Below are 1,066 nucleotides of genomic sequence, written 5' to 3' on the forward strand. Positions count from 1 at the left end.
GAGGATGCATTTGTCTTCACAAGAGATGATTATCAGAGTCACTAAAAACCATAGATTGAATCAAAAAATTCCATGACCGACGAACGTCATTGCAAGGAATGCGGCTCACATAAAAAAAGATGTTGCAACGGGCTATCGAATGTATTGTGTAAAGGGTACGAGGGAGTTTAAGGTTGATGACTCAAAATGTATCGGTATGAAGGCCGATTTGTAGGCGACATACTCAAGGTCGCCGGTGGTTGCTTCGGGAATTGCTAAGCTGGATGGTCCGTGGGAAATCACAAAATTCCACCCAAAGCACACTTGTGATATGGGTCAAAGTCGAGCGGTATCATTGTAATCTAGATATAAACATGATTGCTCATGTGTTACTTAAACACATTGAGGAAACTCCAAGGTAATTTATCTGACCATTTACATTATATATCTTATAGCAATTAAAATATCATTATTAAATATTGTTTGTTTAAACTTATGCAGGATGCCTATCAAAACTTGTATTGGCATGGTCCACTCAAAATATGGTAAAACCATAAGCAAGAGAAAGGGATTTCTCGGGCGTCGACGTGCTTTTGAAACGATCTTTAGAACTTGGGAATCCTCTTTTCAGGCGTTGCCGGGGTATATGGCGGCTCTACAATATGCTAATCCTGGCACTGTTGTACAGTGGCGGCTTTTAAAGGGCAAAATTTTTGAATTCGTCTTTTGGGTATTCAAACCAAGTATTGATGGTTTTGCTCACTACAAGAATGTGATATCGATAGATGGGACCTATGTGTATGGCTGATATGACATTAAGCTCCTAATTGTAGTAGGTATGGATGCCAATGGGTCAATATTCTCTCTTTCTTTCGCAATTGCCGCCAACGAGAGCAACGAGACATGGGGGATGTTCTTGACTCATCTACAAACTCATGTTATTAAGGGTCGTCAGGCATATGTCCTATCGGATCGTCATAAAGGCATATTGCACAATATGCATACGGGAAGAAGGTGGCGACCTCCACATGCTTACCATCGATATTGCTTAAGGAACTTAAAGGCTAATTTACAAACAAAGTTTGGA

The 1,066-nt window shown here is 40.2% G+C and overlaps 1 protein-coding gene across 1 annotated transcript; it reads left to right on the forward strand.

Moving 5' to 3' along the window:
* The first annotated feature begins 353 nt into the window (after positions 1 to 353).
* On the forward strand, positions 354 to 787 carry LOC132038378 (uncharacterized). Its single transcript, XM_059429054.1, has 2 exons — positions 354 to 397; positions 481 to 787. Exons 1-2 carry the CDS (start codon positions 354 to 356, stop codon positions 785 to 787), a joined length of 351 nt encoding a protein of 116 aa, XP_059285037.1.
* Positions 788 to 1,066: the final 279 nt, after the last annotated feature.

Source organism: Lycium ferocissimum, chromosome 11 (genome assembly GCF_029784015.1).
Source record: "Lycium ferocissimum isolate CSIRO_LF1 chromosome 11, AGI_CSIRO_Lferr_CH_V1, whole genome shotgun sequence".
Classification (NCBI taxonomy): domain Eukaryota; kingdom Viridiplantae; phylum Streptophyta; class Magnoliopsida; order Solanales; family Solanaceae; genus Lycium; species Lycium ferocissimum.